At 39.1% G+C, this 22,891-nt stretch overlaps 1 protein-coding gene across 1 annotated transcript in view; it reads left to right on the forward strand.

The window, feature by feature from the left end:
• Nucleotides 1–22,891, forward strand: part of LOC104471150 (disco-interacting protein 2 homolog C) — a gene marked incomplete at its 3' end in the record, with an annotated part of 97,018 nt that overhangs the window by 71,567 nt on the left and 2,560 nt on the right. The window contains exons 17-27 of the mRNA XM_010086389.1: nt 1,885–2,024; nt 3,623–3,759; nt 5,942–6,150; nt 6,955–7,069; nt 11,253–11,454; nt 13,551–13,660; nt 14,461–14,541; nt 18,335–18,458; nt 20,046–20,167; nt 22,195–22,306; nt 22,426–22,535. Of these exons, the coding sequence (XP_010084691.1) occupies nt 1,885–2,024; nt 3,623–3,759; nt 5,942–6,150; nt 6,955–7,069; nt 11,253–11,454; nt 13,551–13,660; nt 14,461–14,541; nt 18,335–18,458; nt 20,046–20,167; nt 22,195–22,306; nt 22,426–22,535 (1,462 nt within the window). The remainder of the gene's footprint in view (nt 1–1,884; nt 2,025–3,622; nt 3,760–5,941; nt 6,151–6,954; nt 7,070–11,252; nt 11,455–13,550; nt 13,661–14,460; nt 14,542–18,334; nt 18,459–20,045; nt 20,168–22,194; nt 22,307–22,425; nt 22,536–22,891) is intronic.

A 22,891-nucleotide genomic window follows, 5' to 3' on the forward strand; every position in this document is an offset into this window, starting at 1 on the left:
GATATCACAAGTACCCTGAAACAGCAGCTCTGAAATGCCTGTCCTGTGGAGCCCAGCTCCTCAGCACCGACTCCTTCCTTCTGCACACCTACTTCCATTGCACAATGCTTCTTGAAAATGCAGGAAGTTGTTACCTCAGCCCTGGCCACAGCAAGTGTAGCTCTATTGACGAGTCCCCCAACGTGATCCTAGCAGGCCTCCTGCCTCCAGCTTCCCTCCCCGGCACCTCCATCCTGGACACAGCCAGCACCTTTCAAAACTGCGCCCACTCTTCTTTTTAGCAGTCTTTGGATGTGATAAGTAGTGCAAGAAAATGTGTGTGATGAATGTCTTGATGGCCTCTACTAGAAGGTGCGAGAAGCTGCGTGTGCCTGCAGGAGACCTTTCTCATGAGCAGTAAAATGTGTGTTTTGGGGAGCAAGGGTGAGAGGAAGCTGATCAATAATGTAGCTAAAAGTTCCTTTTACATGATGAGAATGTTATTTATCACACCTGCTTGTTTACTAGCACCATTTGTCATGCTCTAATGCATTTTCAAGCATGCCCACATCCTTCTTTGTTGACGATGTCACTTGAGAAATATGCCTCATAAAACCTATTAATTGAAATTTATAGAGCCGATCACTGCAAGGCTTAAGTGAGCGTGGTTGGCTAAGGCCCCTCTGGTATTTCAAGCACAGTAGAGGAGAAATGTCATATAAAAGGACATTGTCTGTTAAAAAATAGTTGTGTTATGATGGAGTATTTAGCAAAAATGCATAATCTTGAAGTAAATATTGGTTAGTTTATCCATCTTGAAAATAACTGGAGTCTGGCATCAGATACATGGATGCATTATCCACACTCAAATCAGCATCACGTCAGTTTTCAGTTTTGCATTTTAAAATGCAGGACAGTGTAAGAATCTTTCCAGACATGAGAAGCCCTGACATATTCCCCTGACTTAATAACTTGCATACGTCAACATTCGTTTGCTCAAGCCACACTCTATGTAGGTATAATTGTATCCACTGATACAGCGGGACGTTTTATGTTGAAACAAGTTGACAGACAGCTTGTGCTGATGCTGTGGAATTGTACAGCGTGTCGGCAGTGCATCTGAGCAAACTGAGGCATTACAAAGAGGCTGCGTCCACAACATTTTGACCATGACTGATGAAGGTGTAATTTGTTTTAATTTTCATGTGGTAAATTAGAATAGGAAGGATTCAATTATATGCACTGAAATAAAGATGGTAAAGTCCTTGCAGCTTCCACAGATGCTTGACAGTGAATCAGTTACAACCTAATTTCTTCTGTTTAGTAATTTTAAATGCTTAAATATTGGGAGTGGGAAGTCATATCTGTTATTTAAACACAGCGTACTTGTATTCTGATCTTGGCTTTGATACCAGTGTGCTAGAGCAGTCTGGGAGGTGAGTTTGGTTTTCTAGTTCCAGGTTGCCTCAATATAGGTAACAGAGAGAGAGTTTATCAAGATATTTACTGATCAGTTCCAAATATTTAGAGTACAGTTTCCCTCCACCTCCTCTGCACTGCCTTTCAGTATTTTTAAAACAAGGCAAAAGGCCTTTACTTGGGTAATCAAACAATCTTTATAAATCTGTCTGAAAATTAAATACAAGCTGTTTAGGGTAAATGTTAGGTGTTACTTTCATCTCTGCAGCCCCATATATGTGGGTGGCTACTGAATGGGAGAGTTGACAGACCTATTTACTCAGAAATGACTGAAAATCAGCGATTCTGTCAGGTCTAGTAGGGGAAAAAAGAAAGTGACATTTTAAATTATCAAATAGAGGAGTATTTGCAATAGCAGTCCATTAAGAATAAACAAATGCTTACGTCTTCTGGCTGGTGCACTGATGTTGCAATCCCTGGTTGCAGGCCAACAGATGACAGCAATCAGCCACCAGGCAGAGGAGTTCTGTCCATGCATGGTCTCACTTATGGAGTGATTCGAGTGGACTCTGAAGAAAAGCTTTCCGTTCTGACTGTCCAGGATGTTGGTTTAGTGATGCCAGGAGGTAAGGAACTTTCTTCGAAACTTACTATGATTCATCAAGGTAAGTAATTAGCTGTAGAATGTCATAGGTTTGCATACTTTGCTGTTAGACAATAAGCTTTGGGATTAGAACATGTGTACTTGAAAACATTTTAGTCCAAAAGCATTACCTTGTACAACTTAACGGTTTGGAAATCCCAAGATTTCTTCTCTCTGTTTACCCCAGTGGCTGTCTTTGCTCACATTAGCGGTGTGCCTTAACCAACCTGTCACCACATCAGAACATCCACTCCTTAACTGTGAGATACTGGTACAGAAAATAAGAAGGTTGGATTCTAATGTCTGGAGGCTATAAATATCCATAAGCCTGACCCAGATGAGACTCAGTAGTGAAATTTTTCATAACCTGTGTTAAGGATCAACAAAATTGCAATCTGAAGGCTTGCAGAATGCTTTTCCAAAGATCTTGTGCTATCACCCAGTTATTAGAAAGAGAAGGTATGACTGTTCATGTTGATAAATTCCAACTGAAACCAGTACTTCTAAGGATGAAGATAAGATTTTTCATAAGAGAGCTAAATTTTAAATGAGATGTTATAGAGACTAGGAAAGGATAATACTGTAGGTTTTCATAAGAGAATGTCTGTTATGCACCAAAGGAATAAAACAATGATGCATCTTATAAAATTTCAGTTGAATAACTTAAGAAATACGAAGATTTGTTGTTGTCTGATAGTTATTGTGTAAGATACTATAGATGTGCCATCTTGCACTTCATACTACATTCTGATCATTTTAATAAAAGTACATGCTCCTGTTTATCCTCAGAGTGAGAGAAAGGTCATTCAAGATCCTTTACCTTTGTACACTTCTTCTGATTCATTCCTGGTCTCCCTTGTTCACCATGACCTCTTTCCAACTGCAAAATCTACACATGCTGGATTCCAGCTCCAGGGATTGTAGCTAAAGCAGGATACCTGATTCTTATTCACATGGCTGACACATAAAATAGTGCTTTTTCCTCAGACCAGTGCTTTCTAATCCCTCCTGTTTAGCTCCTGCTGTCTCTGCAGTCCTGCAAGACTGGTAGCAGGGAGACTGAGCTCTGATAAATTCTTTGTAAAACAACCATACTAGTCGGCTAGAATATCTTGATCTTTCATATGGTGTTACTTGCTACTTTGTGAGAGGTGAATTTCCTGGTTGCCTGCCTCCCTGGCAGTATAATTATTATCAAGAACTCCATTAGGGTATTTCATTTTGCACTGACTGCGGCAAATCTAGTCTTCAGTATGCAAACTGGGAACACAGTCACCTTTTACAGCAATATTACAGATCAACTGAAATTCTAGAGAGCAAGGCAAATTAGATTTTGTTATGTGTAAAGATTGGGTTTATGTAAAGATCTTTGCATTCTTTGGATAAATATTATTTATAATATAAATAACATTTGATAATGTTGAACACCTTAGTGTTTGAGAAACCAATTGTTAGACATTAGTCTACATATAATTTATTTGTTGGTGTCAACTCCACCACCACAATGTATTTCCCACATCATTTATGTTATTCTGTAGTTCGTTTTATAGTATTTTCTAAAGTCCTTTACTCTCCCTCCAGCTATAATGTGTTCAGTGAAGCCAGATGGAATTCCTCAGCTCTGTAAAACAGATGAAATAGGAGAACTTTGTGTATGTGCTATTGCAACGGGTACATCATATTATGGACTCTCGGGCATGACCAAAAATACTTTTGAGGTAAGCTGATAAAAAATGCTATATAAAATCTTTTCTTTTGAACTTTGACATAAATATGGATAGTAATAATAATATCTGAATACCACTAATGATCAATGCTTGTGGCTTGGGACCTGTACTCGAGCCAGATAATGTGCACTGAAGCCCACTTCATTAAGTGCAATAGCAGATCTTTATGTGGGTTTAGTTTTGTCTCTGAAGAGCTTTTACTTTCATTTTGAAAGAAGATACCAGGGGCTGAAACAATCAGAAGGAAAGCAGGAAGAAAGACAAAGTTCAAAGGTAATACTGTACAAGTCTGTGAGCTCACTACATGTAGAATTTGATTGTTGCAAACAGTAGGAAGTCTGCTGGATATCTTTAAAAAGCAGTTTCCAATATTTCCACAACACAGTCAGCGTTAAAGGCTTGCATTTACACAGAATCCTGACAGTCGTAGTCTTCAAGAGATATCTGAATAGCAAAGGTACCTTCTCCTCATTAGTCCCCACCTGCTTTTTGTTTGAATTGCCCTAGGTGAAAGCCTTTCTGCTTTGTGGAATATGTTTTCCAGTAGGTTTCAGCTGCAGTGCAGACAGCTTTATTGATAGCTCTGTTGTGCCTGCTCACTTGTTATCATTAGCTTTTGCTGAAGCCAGTATGAAAGGCTGAACAAATCAGAGAAATACTGAAAAAATATGAGCTAAGATTTTTTTTTTTAATTCTAATCCTTTTCTCTTTTAGTATTTGTGAAACAAGTTAAGAATAATACATTTACATTTCCCTTAAAAATGCTTTGATATTACCATTTTTAATAGACCAAACATGACTAATATCTCCCGCGAAATGCAGCTCTGAATGTTGTAAACCCTATACATTAAATAATTAATGGAGACTACTGGATATGATTCTCCATCCTGCTATTGAAGCCAAGAATCCTACTGTGCTATTGTGATCTGAAATTTGTTGATAGCTGATTACTGTGCTACAAGTACAATTGGCAATACCTGGTGTGAATGATAATCCCAGATTTCACATATTTCAGGGTAGAAGGGTACTAACAATCATTTTGTAGTACTTGCTGTAATTGTAAAATCATTCATAATTCATAACTGGGTCTGCAGTTTAACAGCATGTTTAGACTGATTTAGACTTATTCCTAGTGGTAAACTAAATTGCCATTGAGTGAGCAGGACCACTCATTTTTAAAGTTAAGCATGTTCTTAGGAGCCCTCCCCAAGTGGGCCTCTTTTCTGTTGTGCTGTGTAATTCATGTTGCAGGTATTAGAGAGTCAAAGAGTTTTGTATTCCTGAAATGAATTATGGCTGAGGACGTATAAGCATTAAATCTGTTCAATAAGAGTCACCCATGGGCATCTGGCAGCAGAATTTGACCTTTCTTTTTAGATGAGCCTTGAAGGATACTATATAACCATGGTCTTCCACTTGCCATTGTCTTTAAAGAAGTGATGGCAGGAAAGTGCAGTTGTGACTGAATGCAGCTCAAAGTAACTCACGTGCCAGAAGGATAACACTGTGCCAGTTAGGTTCAAAAAAAGCAGTAGAAATCTGTCCTGTGGAAGTCACGTACACGTCTGCTGTTCAGACATTTAGAGAGGCTCTGTAAAGGGCTGTATTTTCACTTTTAGATGTGCTACAGAAGACATTATCACTGCTATTGTGAGGACTTAATTGACCTTAGATAAAAATGTGGTCAGCTGTAAGAGTCATTTATGTACAGTATCTTAAAATAGCTTCACTCCTAGCCTGCTTATTTCTCTATACGGTGCTGGAAATGAGCATGAAGTCCTGAAAAGAACCTCTGCTGTAATGTTTACAATTAAATCTCTTAGTAACCTCAGGTTAGCTGCACTCTGCACAGCATTTTTTTTTTCATTCAATACTGTTTATGTTGATTTATACCTTATTTTAAGGTCATAAATGATTTACAGAGCCATGGTGAGGGAAAATGCTTATGGTAAACAGAGTGGGATTGAACTTGGTGGAACTTGGGTACTGAAAATTACATACACTAGTCGAGGAGTTTCCTGATGTTCCCTTTATGGTCAGTGAAGAGTAAAGAGCATCACCAGCGACCTATTTACTTCACTGCAGCAGAGCCATCTGAGAGAGCATCTCTGAAACATTTCACAGCATCATCTCTGTGTGTAGAATTGAAGACCTGTGTTTCTCTGTCTTACAGGTGTTTCCTATGACCAGTTCTGGTGGCCCTATCACTGAATATCCTTTTATAAGGACTGGACTACTAGGCTTTATAGGACCCGGTGGACTTGTCTTTGTTATTGGCAAAATGGATGGTTTGATGGTTGTCAGTGGAAGAAGACATAATGCTGATGACATTGTAGCAACTGCACTGGCTGTAGAACCAATGAAATTTGTCTACAGGGGAAGGTTTGATCCTTTCTTTTCTTGTTTTATGTAGAAAACCTTCTTTTGCTTAGACCAGATGTAAGTGACCCAAAATGCTTTCAGAAGGCAGTGCCTAATCTGCACTGTGGTTTCCCTCCTTTGCTGTTCGTATTGCTGAAACCAGGAGACAGCAGAAGGAAGCCTAAGGCAGTGTTGAGGCAGACCTTAGATACGGAGATCCAAAACTGTGATTATTAGGATTTCCAGTCGAACAACTGGTTAATTCTGAAGGTGTTGACTCAACACGATTCTGAGTTGAACATTTCCAATATGCCCAACACTGAAGTTCTTGAACACGACAGCGGTTCCTTCTCTGACCTTCCTAATGTGCTGAAGCTGAGCGGGAGGCATCTAAAACTTCTGAAGAGCGTATCGCAGTAACACTTGATCACATGGCAGACCTCTCACAAAATAATGCTGTAATTACTTTCTTCTAAGATGGTGCCAAAGAAGGTGCTTAGGCTAGCTGTAATGTAACGGCTTAACAACAACCTTGGTGTGACCCAAATTTTGTGCTTTTCTTTTCCTAAGAAGGTTCACTTCTCCAACCCTGCTGTGCCATTATGCTTGCATTTGCATGATTCTAGAACAAACCCCCCCCCCCCCCCCCCATTTCTCCTCCAGAAGTTATCCAAAACTCTTCTTGTTGCTTTTTCCTCAGAAATAAAATAATAATTAATGCACTGGTTGTCTGAGTACAAAATCATGGTATGGAGGATTAACTTAGAAGACAGGATTTTCCATCTGTCCTGGCACTAAATACTCTTCTCTCCTTCTCTTCTATAGAATAGCAGTGTTTTCAGTGAGCGTGCTGCACGATGAAAGGATAGTTATTGTTGCTGAGCAAAGGCCAGATTCCACAGAGGAAGACAGTTTTCAATGGATGAGTAGAGTTCTCCAGGTAATGCTCTTTATGTATGTTTAGAAGCTGTTTTTCCTGCTTTATATTCTTTTTATTGATCTTTCAGGCCCCCAAGGTAACTGACATTTGTCTTGGAGTAATTGTAAGTCCACCCTCAGTTGCACTTGCACCTAATGAGCACGAAATTATATTCTTCTGAGTGACAGTTCCTATCCAGGCTGCACATATCCAGAGGGTGATCCTTTTCCTAATCGAAATGCTATAAGAAAACAGGGATGAATTTAAGTAAGTAATAGCAAGGAGAGAGTAGCGTATGATTTATAAGGATATAGTCATTCATTACTTCAGAAGGGTAGTGGATGAATGTATTATATACTCTTATTATGGAAAGCTACCCAAGTCTCTTACTAAACAGTTATTGGCACTGATATGGAGCTGATACATCAAAAGTAGATATGTATATCTCAGGTAGATCTCCAGATTTTTTTTTAGTCAGTGGGAGAGAATTATGTGTACCATGTTGATAGCTTAAATGAACTGAATGAAATGCAGCCTAAAAATGGTGTTTTCTCTCCACTGAAATGAAGGGAAGTAATTGATTAGCTCAAATCTAGGTATCTGCAGTGAGGTTATCTGCATAGAGGACACCTATCACAAGGAATCCCATTCCAGCTGTATGGCGGATCATGCAAGGTGATGCACTGTGATGAAAACCACCTTGGTGGTGTTGTTCGACAGTTTGACCAGAAGACAGAAGCTACTGAATACGAAAAAATTCTGATCTTCTCCTTACATATAGCACTGTCCAAGTCGAAGCTATATTATTACCATACTCAGAGTTTTTCAACTCTGATGTCCACACAGAAAAAATGAGATACTTTAGTGAGCAGTCATCTTCCTTCTCCTCCATCTCCATGGTTAAGCCAATTCTCACTCAAAAGCAATGGATTTAATGGAGATGTAGTCAAATTTAGTCTGTCTGTTGCTACCTTGTGAAAGGGTCTCAGCTCTGTCTACAGCTGATCACCTGTTACTTCCACTTCCCTTTCCTACCTTTCCTTCTGTCCTTCCTCAAGGACTCTTCTCAGGTAAATATCCCGTAAACATATTTTTTGCCTTACCCAAGAGACAAAGAAAAAGATATCACACAATTCAGAGAAGATGTTTTTATTCATTATTGCTTTGTACTGAATAAGAAAGGTTTTTACTGTATCCTTGTCTACTCTATCCTTGAAGAAACTGAACAAATAAGCTTTAATCCATCTCAAGACAGGTTTATCTGCTCTCTTGATTTAAAAGATAGCTACATTTCATACAGCTAGAGGCATCTCTTGTTCACAGTAGATCTAAATTATTACCAAGAAAAGCTAGAAGCTCTAGCTTGTCCATCACACAGAAAGCCTTCAAAGCACCTAGTAGCACCTAGAGCAACTATTGTAGAAAGAAAGGCTTTCGGATTGCCCATGCTTTGATAATTTTTGTCAAGTAGCAAGCTCCTAAAGAAAAGGTTGAAACTCTGGACTTAGACTTCTCCTGTTTTGTCAGCTGAGCATTTTTGTGACTTTTACAGAAATCATGACTTACACCATCATACCCAGTAGAATTCAGTACTGACCACTGTGGGAGTCCTGTGTCAAGTTACTCCTCCCAAAAGTCAATCCTGTTATTCTGAGTATGATCAAGTCACAGCAGTGTCTGAGAATGGTAGGCCATATATCAAAGTACACTTCTGCGTGGCTGCTTTTGTCACCCGTGTGTGAAGTCTGCAACTCTGGCATGTGTCACTATGTGAACAAGAAGTTTCTGGTTCCACTTCAACTGAGATGGAGGACAGAAGCCAGGAACATGTGGGATGTTTTGTGCCTCCTTCCCAATCAGAGTTTTAATGACAGATGTCAGGAAGTGGTAACCGGTTGTATCTGAATCATCTGCTACATCGTCTGAGCAATGTAATGATATCACACTTGTGTCATGGCTCTCAGTGATGTCCATGATAACAAACTTTACCAAATTGCTACTCCTTTCTGATTACATTTGTGAGACTTGTCTGACACCCTGCGTGTGCTGCCCTGTGCCAGCCCTGCCCTGCACTGCCTGCTTCTGCTGTGCCTTGCTGTGTCTTTGCATCTCTTCCCTGGAGTTGAGCTGCATCGATTTGCAGAACTTCTTTCCAGTGGGTTGAACGTATTCTGACTCTCCCTGACCCTTCCTGTTCCTCAGCAGAGCACTGAAGGGTGGTAGAGCTGCTGTGCATACGGGACTATGTTGAACTGCATCTATGGGTTTTAGCAGAGGATGGGAGGAGTGGTCAGGCTGGTTGTCGACTTTCTTACGAGTAGTGGAGGAGGAGGGTATTTTAGTGACAGTGTGAGTGAAGATCCCAGGTCACCCAGCAGTTCAGTCAGATGGATCGTACATAACTCGTTCATCTCCCAGGCTGCTGCAAACTGATCTGACCCTTCAGGCAGGGTTGTAGTTCCAGTACCTGGCAGACTGGCTGTTAGTTTTACCAGTGCTGGTGCACTGGCAGGACTTAACAGGACTAGGCAAAGGTAGGAGATCTACTGCAGAAATGTGCCAAACTTAAAAGTGTGAAAGGTGACAATTTTGCATGACCCAGAACATTATATCAGGCATCATGCTGCAGAGGTGGCTATCAAAGGATACAGTTCGGAAGTCACTGAGGAATCATTATATATAATACCCCTCCATCTGGATATTGTTTTCCATTCGCTGTCTCCAAGAGCCACACTGTTCTATGTTTGAATAAGAGTGGTTACTTGCCCTCTAACAGTTCTCCTTCAAGCTGATGTCAGGTGAGGATCCCACGATTTAACACTGCTTTTCAGAACCTACAAATAGCATTGTGATTCAGAGGTTATGATGGTTTCTGCCAGAAACATGAGACATTGTGTGTTGGCTGTCATATATATCTCGCTATTGCTGATCTCTCAGGTAAGGTGTCTGTAGGCCAGCAGCAAGGTCTTCCAGTACTACAGTGAGATCTACCACTGTGAAACTGCAATGTTTATAAAATGAGTGACTGCTTTATTATTCTTTCTTATGAAATTTTGCAATCAAAACAATAAAAAATGAAGCAAACAGAAGCCAAAAGCAAAGCATTACTTAGAGTCTCTGTAGCAGTAAGCAGCAATTTGTTGGTCTACACTCAAGTCCATAACTATAAATGATTATTTGATTCTCAGAATATAGATTGTATCTTCAAGGCAAGCAGACATATGCATTCACTTTTCTCATAGTTAAAATTAAAACGCAGGTTGAGTAAATTATATTTTTGGACACTTAACTACTCACTGGAGATGCCATGTAATTTGTTTCTCTGTCTGCATGGATGTCTGAAGTTGGTTTTCTAACTCACTTGCTGCAATTTTTGTTACCAATGTAAAGAAAATAAATAGTTAAAATGTCTATGGAACTAAAATCTAAGTGCATTGATGTTCATGTTTACCTAAATAAATTACATAGATACGGCACATTATAGATTTCTTGAAAACGATGCAGTTTACTCCACTTGTCAGACAATGCACATCATTAATATATGATACAAGGATGCTTATTTTTCAGGTTTTCATTCAACAGATTTTTTTCAAGTGGATAGTTGTATGGTTTTCCCTCATATTGTTGTCATTTCCCATTCATGCCTGACAGTCTTTTACACATTAATCAGGGGGTGAAACAGTTACTTTCTTAGAAAAAAAAATTAAAAATTCATAAGCTACATACATCAGTAGATGTATGATGATCTATGTGCAACCTTTGACATTTTTGTTTGCTCTGCAAGATGGACTGGATGTTAAGCTGATAGGAATCCTTTGAACTTTGATTCTGAGAAGTGTGCGGGTTAAAATCAGTTTCACGTGAGTTGCAAGCCTATCCTAGCAAGAAGTCTCCATCATACATGCTACTAACGTGTGCCTAAGAGGGATGCTTAGGTAGCATTTCATAATAGATTTTTGTGTATTTATCACCAGGTTTTTGTTTGCCTTTTTATCTTCTGGAATGAGTGTGATAATGTCAGTGTTACGTTTCCGTCCACCTGTTTCCACTGAAAAGAACCTCCTTATCACTGACATTGCTGAAGTGTCTTTCCATTGCCAGTTAATTATTAGGGTTGTTTTATACAGTAATTCAGAACAGCATGTGCTTATTAGAATGATGAAAAATTAGCCTTTCATTAAAATGGATTTCCTGCTTTTTTTAGGCTATTGACAGTATTCATCAAGTAGGAGTCTACTGCTTAGCACTCGTACCAGCAAACACACTTCCCAAGACGCCGCTGGGAGGAATACACCTGTCAGAAACCAAACAGCTCTTCTTGGAAGGATCACTGCATCCTTGTAACGTGCTGATGTGTCCCCACACATGCGTAACAAACCTGCCTAAACCAAGGCAAAAACAACCAGGTAAGATGAGTGAAGGCAAAGGGACAATGACACAATGCTGTGTGTTCTGTATGGAGCAAAATCAAGTAACTGTTAATGCAGGTGAGAATCAGCTCTATCAGCTGTTCTGTTAAATATTCAGATGTATTAAGGGCATCATTGGTTTGGCAGAAGATAGAAGTCCTTCACAAAGAATACAAGGAAAAATGCTCCAAAAACTGAAGTTCGGTAAAGATGAAGACATTTTTACCACTCTACAAGGCACTGATGAGACCACACCTGGAGTTCTTTGTAAATTCCTGGTCAGTCATGTTTAAAGAGGATGGACTGAGACCAAAACAGAGAAAGATAAGATCTTGGCTTATTTGAAAGCTGAGGCTGTGAAGTAGAAATAGAGAAGAAGAGGACTGTTGACACTAAATGACAGTGTTGGAAAGATTGCAAATACTTAAAAACTGGTCATGAATAAATTAAACACAAGAATGAGGATAAAAGTTTTTACCTGAGTAGGGAGAATGTGGATTATTCTTACAGCAGGTATATTTGAGGGAAAACCCTAACTAGTTTTAAGATGGTTCTTCAGAAGTTCTGCCACACTTGTTGAAGAATATTGGATGAAATGGTACAGGCAAGGCACTGAGTCAAGAGACCGAGAAAGCCCTTGGAGCCTGTTGTATTCCAGTCGCTGGTTACTCGTGCCCAATGAATGAGCAAATTTTTTTGACTTTGAATTCAATTACAGATTTTAGTATTCAGATTAGTTTCAAGGATTTCTGGATTTGTAGCCCTAGACTTAAGACTTAAATTCAGTTACGTTAGACTAAGTGTGGGTTACTTTCCCCTTTGAAAACCAGTTTGAAATATGAAGTGGTTTTACCCTCTGGATCTCGAATATGAGGGCTATCTACCATGAATTCAGTACAAGTTTGCCAAAACCATCAGCTTGTTTCTTTATTTAAAACCTTTGGATAAATGTTTCAGAAATCAAAGCCGTAATCTCAGTTTGCGAATACAGGGGTTAACAGTGATTTCCGTTAACCTGACAAAAGCATTGAAGCCTGTAGCTGCAGTGCTCACTTCAGTATTTCCTTGTTGCTGCTTCCCAAAGTAATCACTGAATTAGGATCAGTGCAGTAGAGATACTTAAAGATATATTATATATACATTATGTATCTCTATGGTAAAAGCGATGCCAGGAACGCAGAAACCAAACTGATAGCATCACATCCTCTCATTTTGCATAGTTGTGACATACCCAGAGGCTATTGCTTTCATCTTTTTAAAGCAGAGTGGTCTGTAGATGTTGTTTATTGTACATTATCTGGTTACTTACACATCTTGTATTTTGACACTTATACTACATACTATCACTGAGATGAAGCTTGGACATCATAGTCTAGAAGTAAAGCCTGGTATCAATTGCAGTTGATCAGTAATCCATGCTGGAGAAGCAGAAAACAAATGCTAACATGGGCATAAATGGAATCTGTGAGACAGGTATTTTTCCCTAATGGCAGCAACAAAACATCAGCAAAATCCACCTCATGGAGAAATGTCAGCCATGACATCTTCCTTTCTTCTAAAGTTAAATTATTTTTCTTCGATCTCTATCTTTTGCTAAAGGGCTTGCATATACTTTATTGTATGTACCATCTGCCTTTCTGATCCCTGTCACTTCATGTCTATAGCATTACAGAATTGCTAATACGGATGCAATTTAGCCTAGGGAACAGAAGAGAAAAGTAAAACATTGTCCCTGAAGGCTGGATACATCTCATCTGGTTTTAGGCACTTGAATGGACATGCTTAAATTAGGAGCTAAATTTTCCAAAGATTCCTCATATCAAGGCAGACAGGATGTGTCTCCGGCTGTAGAGAGCCCATGCTAAGCAGGCTCCTCAGTTAGATATATTTAAAGAGCATGAATCCATGCCTACGTATCTTCCAGCTACTTCTGGTCCATCAACCAAAGTGTGTATCAGCAGAGATGTGCTCAAGGTTTGGTGTTGTGGATAGCCATGAGGAAAATATTATGTAATGCGAAACAAGTAAAAAAAAATATATATCCACAAGAGAAGGATTTCCATTTCACTTAGCACATTTCTGATTTATTCTAGAAATTGGCCCTGCCTCTGTGATGGTGGGGAACTTGGTCTCTGGAAAAAGAATTGCACAGGCCAGTGGCAGAGATTTGGGACAAATAGAAGATAATGATCAAGCCAGAAAGGTAAGCTAATATTTTCTGATATGGCTTGTATTTAGCTAGTTAACATCAGGACACTTAGCAGTACATAGATTGTATTATTATTATTGCAGAATTTGTTGATTGCTTTTTTTAATTCACACTAAAATATTTCGGACCCTCCTTTACAGAGAAGTATAGAGTAGACATGAGGGGAGAATCACTGCATTTCATTTGTATGGAATTTTTTTTTTTGTAAGTGTACATCGAGCAACAGAACAAACATGGTGGAAAGTGTTAACGGGGCTTCTACCAGAAATCACCCTCTATTACATATTTTTAGTTCAAGTTTGTTCAAGTGGAGTCCAGGGAATTTTGTTTGCATGTATGGTCCTGACTGTTTGTTGTTATGTTAATCCTGTAAAATTAAGCTGAAATTCAGCTCTTTTGGGGGCTTTTGTGAGTAATTAAATTAGTAAGTTCTAAGCTGTCTAAATATTTATATATTTATAGTAAGAAAGAGAGAGGAAGCTAAAGAATTAAAATTGTGCTTAAATTCAGAGATCAGTAAGAACTGGTTTATTGCTTTGAAAGTATATATAGTAATGTATCATAATCCCAGCAGTGGATTCAATTCCAGAGAGGCTGCTGCTACTGTGTAAAAGAACCTTGCTATAAATATGTGTGATGACAAGAGAATTAATTCATGTTTACTGCTTCTGGGTATTGATGTAAAATGTAGCATATAACTAAGAAATACATAGCTAAACTAGCAAAAATAGTTATCTGCGTTTTCAAGCGAAAAAGTTATTTAGTGTCATGACTATCTCTCTGGTTTATTTTAGTTCCTCTTCCTCTCAGAAGTGTTACAGTGGCGAGCTCAGACTACTCCTGACCATGTGCTTTATACTCTACTCAACTGCAGGGTAAGAAGCTCAGACCATGACTCTGACAGGCTGCAGTAAGGAAAATGGCACACTGGTATTTCAGCTGCACCTGCTTGTGCTATGGCTGAATGCAACCTTTCTGTTTCTTTTCCCATTAATACTCAGCTGTTATATTTAATGTTCACTGAGGCAGAGAGGAAAGGAGAATAATCATGGCCAGTTGTCAAAATATAGATTGCTTTTGTATCAGACAACACACCTTACTCATTTCTCATTTCTTTTTAAACCACATATATGTTGTGGGTGAGCAGACACTGCAAATCTATTTCAATACTGATCATTCCTATTCCAAAGAGTAGTATTTAATACTGCTCACCGTCCTGATTTCCAATTCGAAAAGCACAGGCTTGGCGAAACCGAAGCGTTTTCCTTGAAGACAATGATTGCTGGTTTTGAGACTGGACGATCTGAGGGAAGTCTGAGAATGGGGAAAGGAGATGAAGAGAGGAAGAGGAATGCCTAGAATCCAACTAAGTCTGCAGAGGATCACAAATTAATCTCTCTGCATAGCCTGCATGAGGTGCCAGCCTGGCACGGCATTTCATTGCTTATCAGAAATGAATTAATGCATGTCACATGGTACAGCACTTGGCTTTACTAAGAGTGGGTGATTACAGACTTCCTAGATGATTGTAGATGACAAACCAGTAATTCCCAAGACCTCTGTAAGGGGTGAAAGTCCGATTTCTAACCAGCCCACCACAGTACATCTAGACACGTCTGTCAAAACCGGGAAACCAATGTAGCGTGTGAGGGAATCCGGGAGAGGAGGGGCCTGGAGCAGTGCTATCGCCTGGGTCACCTGCAGTAGCTGGTGTTGTCTCAGCCCATGTGGTCCCTATGCAACTTGTATTGGTTCTTAAACCTCTAGTAACATGTGAACCTCTGTGAAATGGCCACTTACTGTATTTACAGGATGTGCTTGCCCAGCCCATATTACAGTGCTGGTACCAAAGTTCAGTTTGAGGCTACCAATAAATCATTAAATGACCTTTTTAAAATTGAGATAATAGCTAATATTATGTGAACATGTGCAACTTGACAAATAATAGTGAAGCAGTAATGTATTTGTCTGTGGCAAAGTAGAAAACTTGAGAGGCAGTGCTGTTCATAGATTCAAGATTACACCATTAAAATAGTGCTTTGTTCTGTCCTGTAAGTTAGGAGCGAAGATGCTGTGAGAAAGAGATGGTGATATGCACTGTCCCATCTCCTCCAGACAGGCTGTTGCTTTTGAGCTTTAAATAAAGCCAGACTTCCCATGCCGGCAGGAGGGTTCAGACGGTGGGAGGGAAGGACACAATGTGCAAAATAAGGATTAACAAAACAATTTATTGTTCCATAGGAGTGAAAAATAGTTGAATTTCGAAATTCAGTTTCTCCACTACTCTCAGTGTGGAGTATATCTTATCATATGAAATTTGTTTGAAATTTGAAATGTAATGCTTTATGGAGAGATTTAATGGTTTATGGAAAGGAGTGACAGGTTTGGTGGGGTTTGGCCTAGGCAAGTTTTATTACTAATCTTGAATTTTAGTTCTGGTTTGTAACTTTTCCCTTTTTGTCTACCTTGCACGTTGTTGTACACTTTGTTCTAAAACATCCAGGCATCTTGCAGTGAATGACTGATAGAAATGCACCGAGAGTAGAGATAACCCAGCCTTTCTGAGAATTTGGAATATTTCAAAATGTTCCAACAATATTTAAAAATATTTCAAACAGCGCAGTGCATTGTTTTTAGTGGGTGTCATGAAGGATTACAACACCTTTACATTGCAGGACACCTCATATAAAAGACCTGAAGGGAATAGCTGCCTGGTGCTTGCCAATGATTCTTGTCCAGCAACAGGATTCTCCTTCCTTGCACTTGGTATAAACAGTCTTTCTGCTGGTTCACTTGCAGAAAGTGCCAGAAGTCTTAAATGTAAAATGTTTTGCACAAACTTACAGGACTTGCAGCAATTCCCTTTCTGTGTCAGTAGGACCTGTGCTTCTGATGTATGTGGAGATATAAAGGGTCCTTCTTCCCATGACTATGCAAACAGGCAATTTCATAAAAGAAGGAACAAGTAGTTTAAGCACATTCCTGCCAGCAGGTCTACAATGATAAGGACACCCTGACCTCCGATCACTTTGGCCAAATTTAGGGCTGGACAGATGGAAGCCATCTCTAGTCCAGCATCCATATAACTGCATATGTCTGTAGAGGAAACCTTCTCGGTGAAATGATCTCTGCATTGTTCAGAAGACTGATTAAAACTCCCTGAAGTGCATTTCAGTAAGTGTGGATGCTGGAGATGGTGAAGAGGAATGCTAAGCCCTGACTTTGTCCTTTTTATTTTCAGTTAGGTCGTCCTCTTTGTTGACAGTTTATAATAAACTTTGTAAATGCCAAGTGATGCCCAGTAACATGCCACTGCTTCCAGTGCTAGACCTTTATTAAACTGCACTCTCCTCTCTGAAACTTGCGGGCAATAAATACTGTGGTGGTGCATGGGATGGTGTTGGTGGATATAAACCAGCAATCAGGCCAAATGCTTATTATTCCTTCCTTTGTCAAAGTAGAGTGTAAAGAATATTTCTTAAAAACAGTAGACTTTCTTGCTTTCTCTCTTAATAAGGATAGCGATAAAATATTTGTCATTGCATTGCATTGCATTTTTGATACATTGTTCTTTTGTGTGTGTGTATATATATATATATATTCTTACAATTTTTTCCCCTAATTTTTCCAGACTCCCTATTTTTAAGTGAGCTTAGTGCTTTTAATAGGTGCAGGGTAGCAGTACTGGTGACTGAAATCCTCTTTTTTCCACAGAACAGGTGCACAAGCAGAGGTGCAGCCCTTCCCATACTGCCCTGTCCCTTTAACTCAGCCCAGTCCTGGCCAGCCCAGCTCTAGGTGCAGTCAGTCTGTCCTGCATGTTCATTTTTAGACTTCTCTTCTGAGGTGTCAGCTGTAGTAGTGAATTTTATGATGCAGATGTATGTATTTCTCTAAATACATATTTGTGTGTCTGTGCATATATACACACATATATCTGTATTTAGGAAATGCAAGAACTATGACACTCATCCAGTTTAAAATACTGTACCCATTTGATAGGTTTGGGTTAGTGGTATTTGAAGTGCTTCAGAAAGCCAAACTCTGTAGCGCATTTTCATTTCCCCTTTTTTTTTTCATGCTGACCAGAGTTACTCAAATTCAACAAATGCCTTTCTTTTCTGTTTCATTTGTATGCATGTGCTTAGCTTTTGTTCCAGACTATGTTTTTTCCCTGGCACAAAGTAGTGTTTTCTCCTGTGTCTTTTGTCTCTTGTCTTTTAAAGTATTTCTGCTGTGCCATTTGGCTTCACTCCAGCCTGCAGACAACGAAGTGCAATTTTCCAGAGTGCTCTCCACAGATTCTCCAGATCGTTGCAGACCATAAAGGCACTTTCCTGGCTGTAGCAGGCATGCTGCCTGTGTAGCAAGGGAAGTACAGGTTTTATGGGTAGGATATTAGCGTACTGCTGTACTCTCTTGGTTAGAATGAAAACATTGTTGAGGACAGAAGGTACAGAGAAAGGAATAGAGAATGTTTCCCTGCTTTATAAACATCCATTTTCCTTCCAGCTACAGTTTGACATAAGGCTGAAGGTTTCTGTATATAGGTTGGTTGCATGCAATATTGAGACTGCGCCCCATCCAGTAACTTCTAAGGTGCAGAGGAAAATAGTGCTTCTGCACATTGCATTATCTTCTGTGACATTTATCTTTCTTCCTGTGCAGGGAACAATAGCCAACTCACTAACGTGTGTCCAGCTACATAAACGAGCTGAGAAGATCGCTGTCATGTTGATGGAAAGGGGACATTTACAAGATGGAGACCATGTGGCTTTGGTTTACCCACCAGGTAAAGAACTGCCATGTTCGGTACCTTGGTAGTCCTGAAAGTTTATCAAGATCATTTAGAATGGTAATGAATTGGTGGTGTTACCAACCTGTAAACTTAGTCAAACGTATTTAAAAGAACTTCTCTTTGCGTATGCACGTAGATATTATTTCTTTGAGTTCAGATTAAGATTAACCTGTGTTTCTAAAACCTCTTATAAGCAGTCAAATTTAATTGCCACTTTTCTTTTAATTTGCTGGAAATACACTATTTTATGAGCACACAGTTCTGCTAAAATATTCGATCTGCTGAGTGTTCTTAGTTTCACCTGTTGAATTCCTTCTTGGAAGTGCTGTGTTTCATGAGGGTAAAGCAGCAATACCTAGGGAGTAAGCCATATTTATTTAGAGTACAAATATGATTAATAAATAGCAGATGATTAAGAAATACTGAATTGTAGTCACTATTTTCTCCATAGATCTTTAACCTAGACAGCTCTCTGTGGCTTAGATTTTCATCCTTTGACATAAGGCCTTTTAAGCTTATGTTAGCTGGTAGCCTGTTTGACATTTGCTTGAAATTATTTCTGATCTAGTGGTGCTCTTTTATCTTTAGAATTTCATGTGTGTTGGTGAAATAAACAGTCTGATTTAAGGTCAGTATTGTGATACTTGGTTTATAAGGGCTGCAAGATAACCAAGGGCTGGTTAAATCTTTATATTTTACAGCAGTAATTTCTCAACAGTTAATATGAGAAAAACCTTTTTCACAAAAGATGTCTACTACTTAAAACTTAAGTTTTTATTTTCTGTATTTCACTTCCCATGAATAAAGCATTTTATTGAAGGAACAATAACCTACCAGTATTGCAGATCCTTTTCCACTGAAAGAATAAAACAGCCCCCATTTTTGTCTTGTCACAGCCTGAATACAGCACTAGGGAGCTACCAAACAACAGTGTTCAAACTATCTTTGTGCTGTTGGCTGTTCAGCCTCCTTAGATAGCCTGAAGGGAACTGTCCACAAGCTGTCACCTGCAGTCAATATTTATATAGAACAACATCTAATTTTATGTTAGAAGCAGGATTTCAAAATCATTAGTCCCTTTTTTACTGTAAAATTTCAGGTAGATAAGTCTAAGCTGCATATCTGAGGTTGCCAGAGAAAGACAGTATTTGATGAAACCTTGAGATGTTCTTCCTGCAGCTGATAGTAACAGGCATCGTCCTACCTCATCCTTTCCCTGGGGCATCCCTCATCTTGTAGACTCTCATTTGTCTATAAATGTAATTTTAGAAAGATAATTAGTCCATAGAAATTAGTCTTTTTAACAGGTTACTTCCTGTTCATAAAAATGTACTTCACCTAAATGATGATACCTGGCTACAGCTTTGTGTGTCGCCTTTGTTTTTTCATGCTCATAAGAACAGTACGATTGAAAGGAGTCAGTGAAGCTGAACAAATACTGACAAGAGCCAGAAAAAGAAGGGCTTAGTCGCTCATTTAACCTTCTGAGTTGAGTTCCAGGTAATATTTATGCCGACATAGGTGTCTGTGATTAAATTATTTGATTTTCAGGGGAGGATTTTTGTTTTGTTCTTCATGCAGGAATAGACCTGATTGCCGCATTTTATGGATGCCTGTATGCAGGCTGTGTGCCAATAACAGTTCGACCTCCACATCCCCAGAACATAGCTACCACATTACCTACAGTGAAGATGATTGTGGAGGTGAGCAGACACTTGAAAGCGCACAAGCAGGTTAAACGGTAACTTAAGTGAGTGGTGGTGTAGGTTGAAGAGTTGTATTCCTTCTGAAGATTGAGATCTTCAGTGTGTTCTACAGTCAGCAGCACACAACCTCCTAACTTGTGCTGTCACTTGTTGCCACGGTTAGGCTACTCCTTTCAAGAAATATATTTGAAGTGCTTTCTTGTATTTAGCTGTAGCCCAAGAATGGTAGGATTCCTCACTTGGCAATGGTACACTGACTACTGAGAAAAATCCCAATGGAAAGCTTAGCTTGAACTGATGGCGATTTGTGCTCATCTCTGTACATCTAATTGTTTTGCAGTTTGAAGCAATTTCAAAGTTCTGTAGTGAAGAAGTTGGTCAGTATTTCATTTCCAGAGAAGTGTTACTCAGACTTTTTCATTCAGTACTTTCTCTTGATATTTTGCCTTTATCTAATCATGTTTAGTCTTTGTTGCACATAACTGCATTGTGCTTGTTACTGAAGGAAATAAAATGGTTGCAAAGACATAGCCTTTTACATCTGGCAATTTCTGAACTATTGAATGGAATTCTGAGTTAAAAAACTCGTAGTAGTAAAATATGACTGTATATTATTAAGCCCCATCTCAAGCAGTTGCTAACCTGTAGCCAAGATGTCTTCTTTCTCCTTCTCACCATCCCTGTGTGTTTACCTCTGACTTGCTATTCTCCAGGCATAGACATTCTGTATTTTAATGAACCTCCTGTTCTTCCAGATAATATAATTCCTGAGAGGGCTAGTAACCACCTACGCTTGAAATTCCTTTTGTTTTATAGCTTCACTATGTCCTAAGATTTGCTAGGTAAGAATTACCTTGCCTTGCCATGACAGTGACATGATTGGATTGAGATACACTGCAGGGGCTTAATTTGTCTTCACTTTTATGTTGAAATATTTAGATTGTCCATACAGGGAAATCGTGGGGTTAGAGGAAGTAAGTAGAGCTTGGGTCAGTGCTTGTATGCTCCTAATTTCCTCATGTGCTCTGTGAAGTTGACCTATAAAATTGACCTCCATGGGATTACTGTAAACCGAAGCTGATCTCTTCTGCTCAGTGGTAAAATTTAGTGTTAGTTAACATATGGTTACTGATTTCCTTAGGTTGAACGTTGGAAATTCAGTGTGCAATGAAATGTTGCAGATTCCTTAAAGAAAAAAAATACTCTTAGAAATATTTGCACAGATTCTCAAAGTTCAGGGAAAAGAAGAAGGATGCTGCCTTTTCAGTTTTTCCTCTGTACTATCTTGAGTGATTGACAGTCTTCATATTTGTGTTTGGCTGAATATTTCCCTGAATACATTAATTTTTATAATCAGTAAGAAGTATTCTCATAGCTGCTACTTATGAATTTTTAAAAATAGCAAATCTAAAAGGAGAATACCTTCAACATGTGTGATCTAAAATTCAGTGCAGATAGTATTTTCGGTAAACTACATTTCATTTCTTAGTGCCACTTGCGCAATTTCTGGTCTTGAGCTACTTTTGCTGATATCAAAAGAGTTCCCAGTGGTTTGTCACTAGCACAGGAATTGGAAGTATATGGCTAACATAAAATTGACTTAAGGTAGTAAAATTATATATATAAATGTCAGGCTAGTTTATGGTTTATGTGAAAATATTGTTCATAAACCAAGATATGTTACCATCACATACGAAGTGTTTTGGTCAGTGTTCTGTACTGACATTCTGGGTTGATAACTGATATATGTGTTGGAGAAGTCACATTCTCACTATTAGGGTGCCTTTAGTTTCATTACGACACTCTTCTCAAAGTGCAATTTTCAGGTAGTTTGTAAAACTCACATGACTTTGTCTGCTTTGTGAGCTGCATTCTTTGTGCATCTTTCCATGTCCTAATTGGAAAACATAAGACTGATATACCTGTGTCCTGTTCTGGCAGAAAATAAATCATGGGCTTGCTCATTTTCATGGGAGAATAAATCAGTATCCCATTGCGTTATTATTTGTTTCTTAAATTCCTAGGTGAGCCGCTCTGCCTGCTTAATGACTACACAATTAATATGTAAATTGTTGCGGTCACGAGAGGCGGCAGCAGCAGTGGATATCAGAACATGGCCTCCGGTACTAGATACAGGTGAGTACTAAGGCTTGGGGACCTCTTTGTCTTCTTTTATCATTGTATTTGTCAAGCACTCAGAGGTCTATCTCTCATGGGAGTAAGATACACACCTTTTCTTTCTCTGTTTTCATTAGATGATTTGCCAAAGAAGCGGCCTGCACAGATCTACAAACCTTCTAACCCTGAAACGCTTGCTTACCTTGACTTCAGTGTCTCCACAACTGGCATGCTAGCAGGGGTAAAGGTAGGGACTTCTTGTTAAAGCTGGCATTCCTATGGCTGGCAGGTGGTGCATTGCTCCTGATTTGTAACTTGTCTTGATTTTTGATAATAGAAGTTGAATTACTTCCTCCCTTGCAGTCGTTATTTAATTCCATTAACATCAAATTAGTTCTTCTATACTCGTTACAGTACTGTGTGTGGCAAGTTTAGCCCCTCTCCTCCTCGAATTAAAAATTTCATTCCAGTACCCTTGCAGATAGCCCACTGGCTTGTCTGCCAGAGGCATTCTTCAACTGACATGTGAGTTTTCCATCTTAAGAAGGAAATGAGACTCAGTCATCCTTTTTCTACTTGTTCCAGTGCCCATTCATTCCCTCC

Source organism: Pterocles gutturalis, unplaced genomic scaffold, assembly GCF_000699245.1.
Source record: "Pterocles gutturalis isolate BGI_N339 unplaced genomic scaffold, ASM69924v1 scaffold1716, whole genome shotgun sequence".
Lineage (NCBI taxonomy): Eukaryota > Metazoa > Chordata > Aves > Pterocliformes > Pteroclidae > Pterocles > Pterocles gutturalis.